This window comes from Carlito syrichta, unplaced genomic scaffold (assembly GCF_000164805.1).
Source record: "Carlito syrichta isolate Samal-C Ts95f unplaced genomic scaffold, Tarsius_syrichta-2.0.1 Scaffold312068, whole genome shotgun sequence".
NCBI classification, from domain to species: domain Eukaryota; kingdom Metazoa; phylum Chordata; class Mammalia; order Primates; family Tarsiidae; genus Carlito; species Carlito syrichta.
In genome coordinates this window covers 305,618-310,391 of record NW_007256164.1, presented here as the reverse complement: position 1 = coordinate 310,391, position 4,774 = coordinate 305,618, and the positions used below count along the sequence as shown (strand labels likewise).

At 37.1% G+C, this 4,774-nt stretch overlaps 1 protein-coding gene across 2 annotated transcripts in view; it reads left to right on the top strand.

Annotated features, from left to right (window-relative positions):
* Nucleotides 1-2,225, top strand: part of LOC103271995 (zinc finger protein 420-like) — a 13,599-nt gene extending 11,374 nt beyond the window's left edge. For both annotated transcript variants that reach the window (XM_021718272.1, XM_021718271.1), the window contains exon 4: nucleotides 546-2,225. In XM_021718272.1, the coding sequence (XP_021573947.1) occupies nucleotides 546-2,125 (1,580 nt within the window). In that variant the 3' untranslated portion in view covers nucleotides 2,126-2,225. The remainder of the gene's footprint in view (nucleotides 1-545) is intronic.
* The last annotated feature ends 2,549 nt before the right edge of the window (nucleotides 2,226-4,774 follow it).

Sequence of the window (4,774 nt, the reverse complement as noted above, 5' to 3'; positions counted from 1 at the left end):
ATGCCTGTAATTCCAGCTACTCGGAAGGCTGAGGTGGAAGGATTGCCGGAGCCCAGAAGGTCAAGGCTGTGGTGGCCAGGAGCGGCCACTGCACTCCAGTCTGGGCGACAGAGTGAGACTCCAACTCAAAAAAAATTTTAAAAAGTGAATTCGATCGTTGTTAAGCCCCTAAATTTAATATTTTTATGTTTAAGTTTATTGCATAGATATACTTTTTATTGAGCATTTTCTTCTACTTTCCTCAATGTGTATGTGTATAATAGTATCAAATATTCCTAGTAGTTCATTTATATACCAGTGTTTCATATCATAGTTTATAATACTCATGCTGTTTCTAGTATTTAGAAACAAACTTTTCTAATAAAGTGTAACTCATTGCCATTCCTTTGGTGTAAACTAACAGCAGTATATTAATCATACAATTTGCAGGTTTCGGTACTATCATTTAAGTGGTTATTCCTTAAAATTATCCCATGAAAATGTTTTACAAGTAATTATAATACATTTTTTTCTGGAATGTTACAATGCTTTTTCCATGCTTAAAGGACTTCATGGACAAACGAGATTCCATACTGGAGGGAAATTCTACAAATGTGAAGAAGGTGACAGAGCACATAATTGGCACGCAAGTTTTATTCAGCCTCAGGGAGTCCACACTGGAAAGAAATCCTACAAATGTGAAGAATGTGGTAAAGTCTTGTGCTCTAAAAAAGGATTTATTGGACATATGACGATCCATACTGAAGAGAAACCCTACAAATGTGAAGAATGTGTCAAAGCCTTTTGCAGTAAGAGTGGACTTACTGAACATATGTCAGTCCATACTGGAGAGAAACCCTACAAATGTGAAGTATGTCACAAAGCCTTTAGTAGATACTCACGTCATCTTCGACATCAGAGAGTCCATACTGGAGAGAAACCCTACAAATGTGAAAAATGTGACAAAAGCTTTAGGAGGTACTCAGATCATCTTCATCATCAGAGAGTCCATACTGGAGTGAAACCCTACAAATGTAAAGAATGTGACAAAGCCTTTTTTGTTAAAAGAAGCTGTACTGAACATATGCGTATCCATACTGGAGAGAAACCCTACAAATGTGAAAAATGTGACAAAAGCTTTAGTAGGTACTCATATCATTTTCGACATCAGAGAGTCCATAATTTTCGACATCAGAGAGTCCATACTGGAAAGAACCCCTACAAATGTGAAGAATGTGACAAAGTGTTTAATAGGCACTCAAGTTTTATTCAGCATCAGAGAGTCCACACTGGAAAGAAATCCTACAAATGTAAAGAATGTGGCAAAGTCTTGCGCACTAAAAAAGGATTTATTGGACATATGACAATCCATACTAAAGAGAAACCCTACAAATGTGAAAGATGTGACAAAGCATTTAATTGGCGCTCATGTTTTATTCAGCATCAGAGAGTTCACACTGGAAAGAAACCCTACAAATGTGAAGAATGTGTCAAAGCCTTTTGCAGTAAAAAAGAACTTATTCAACATATGTTAATCCATACTGGAGAGAGACCCTATAAATGTGAAGAATGTCACAAAGGCTTTAGAAGGTACTCAGCTTATCGTCAACATCAGAGAGTCCATAGTGGAGAGAAGCCCTACAAATGTAAAGAATGTGGCAAAGGCTTTTTCACTAAAAGAGGTTGTACTGAACATATGCGTATCCATACTGGAGAGAAACCCTACAAATGTGAAAAATGTGACAAAAGTTTTAGTAGGTACTCAGATCATCTTCAACATCAGAGAGTCCATACTGGAGAGAAACCCTACAAGTGTAAAGATTGTGGCAAAGGCTTTGTCACTAAAAAAAGCTGTTCTGAACATGTGTTTATCCATACTGGAGAGAAACCCTACAAATGTGAAGAATGTCACAAAGGCTTTACTAGGTACTCAGCTCATCTTAAACATCAGAGAGTCCATACTGGAGAGAAACCCTACAAATGTGAAAAATGTGACAAAACCTTTCATTGGTACTCAAGTTTTATTCGGCATCAGAGAGTACACACTGGAAATAACCCCGACAAATGTGAAGAATGTGGCAAAGCCTTTCTGTGCCGCACAAGTCTTACTCGACATCAGAAAATTCATACTAGAGGGAATCCCTGAAAACGTAAAGAATGAGGCTGTGTTTGGTGGTTAGCCTGCAATCCCAATACTTTGGTACACCAAGATGAATGGATTGCCTGAGCCTGTGGGTTCAAGACCAGCCCAGACTACCTGGTGAGACCTCGTTTCTACAATTAATCAAAAAATTAGTTGGACATGGAAATGTGGGCCTGTAGTTTTGACTACTTGAAGTGCTGAGGTGGAAGGATTGCTGGAGACAAGCAGGTAACCGCTGGGGTAGCCGTGAGTGTGACACTGCACTCCAACCTAAGCTACACAGTGAAACTCTGACTCAAAAAAACAAAAACAAAACTGTAAGGTATGTGACAATGTTTCACTGTTACTCCAACATTTCTCAACATCAGAGAATTCTTACTTGGCACATATGCCACAATGATTGGAAGAACAATTGTCAAAATACAAGCTAGATACAAAATAATCACTTGCTAAATTATCATCTTATATGTTGAATAAGATCAGATTGATTTTTCATTTGAGAGGCATGAGTATATTCCATGTATACTTTTGTTTTCGCATTGACAAAACTTTGGGGTTTTTTTGAAGAGCAAATATGGTTTATGTAATTGAAAGCACATGATGCCATGCCTTCATTCCTTGTGTTTATGTAGAAGCATGTGATCAGTTGTTTGTACATTAGAACCATGACACCCTTCTAGGTGAACATCATTCTTCTCAACTTTTCTATGGATAATGAAGGACTGTGAAATGCAAAATAAGTTAAAACGTCTTAGTAGAGACATTCCTTATGGCTCATGTTGAGCAGTATTGCCAGTCCTGCATGAGGTACGTTCTCAGGATAACAATTTTTTGGTTGCTGAAATAAAAGACAAACATTCAGTCTTAGAAATCAAGTGCTTTGCCTATTGCATATGGAAGAAATCCTGATGTTAAAGTATAAGTAGGGATCTTTTGACAGACATCAGAGAAAAAATAATTGCTTTCTGAAATGGTGTATCTTGAAAATTTATCTTTAGCAAATAATTAGCCTCAGTTTTGAAATGTGAAGCAAGGTGCACTCTCACATATATCAACCTAACAGAAGTACAGAAATGCTTTTCGAAAGTTTGTAATCTGGGCTCATGCCTGTATATCCAACACTTTGAGAGGCCAAACCAGGGAGATTGTTTGAGCCTAGAAGTTCAAGGCTATCCCGGCAACATATCAGGAGCCCATCTGTACAAAAAGAAATCACACACAAAAAAGTTTGTGGTGTGTTTTTACTAGTAACATATAGCAAACTTTGGAATATTTATTTAGACTATGTGACCTTAATTTTTTAATAAAGGAAATTTTTTATTTTATTTATATTTTTTAGTTGCAATCTCATTCTGTTGCCTAGGCTGGAGTGCCATGGCACATTCACGGCCACCCCAGCATTCACCTGCTGGATTTAGAACATCCCTCTACCTGTCTTGCAAGTAGTTAGAAGTACAGATGTGTGCTAACACACCCAGCTAATTTATTATATTGTAGTGATGAGGTCTCACCAAGTCACCTAGGCTTATCTCACGTCGTGCTGGGATTACTGGCTTGAGCCATCGGGCCAATCCGAGAATTTTTTATAATGCATTAAAGAATTTTAGGCACAAAATGAAATATTTTTTCTGCCACTGCCACTAACCAATATCATTTTATTCAATTTTGTAGGGAAATAAATATGATTATATATCATGGGTACCTTATGAATTAGTATCTTATTTTTTCCCAAGGTTTATGTATATATATATATTTGTAGCTATTGGGTTTTAATAAAGATTACACAGAGTAAAACCATAATACATGGCTTTCTGTAATCTGAGTGTTTTAAAATCTCATTTTACGTTTTTATGTACTCGTATTTCTCTCAAGCTACACATCAGATACAGACTTTTGGTTTTATTTATACTGAATAAAATATATATCACTCTAAAACTTCAAGAGTAAGACAGCTAGGGAAGACGAAGTTGAGTTTGTGTGTGCCTACCTAAAGAGAAAATGACCTTATTGGAACGAAAATAATTAAAATTCTGAAAACAAATATTTTATCTTTGTTCCACATTGAATTTTCATTCACATTAAAATCTAAAGACAGCCGGGCTCAGTAGTTCAGCCTGTAATTCCGTGACTTTGTGAGGCTGAGGTGAGTGGATTGCCTGATCCCGCGGGTTTGAGACCCGCCTGGGCAGTAAGACCTCATCTCTAGAATAAATTAAAAAAAAAAAAATCAGCCCAGCGTGGTAGCACGCACCTGTAATTCCAGCTACTTGGAAGGCTGAGGCGGAAGGATTGCCGGAGCCCAGCAGGTCGAGGCTGCCGTGGATGGGAGCGGCCACTGCACTCCAGTCTGTATAACAGAGTGAGACTCCAACTAAAAAAAATAAATAAATAAAATAAATAAAAAGAAATGAAATTTAATGGTGTTCAGAAATCACTGTCAAAATGTACTACACAGTGGATGTGTTTAGTTACATATTAAAACTAGTTCTTTCTATTTTATTCTTCACAACTTGAAAATATCATTGAAGACATTTGGGAGTTTTGATATCTTTCACTTAGTATGTTCTTTGTTTTTTTCTGTCGGAGTCTCACTCTTGTTGCCCAGGTTGGAATGCAGTGCTATATTTATAGCCACTGCAGCCTTGAAATGCT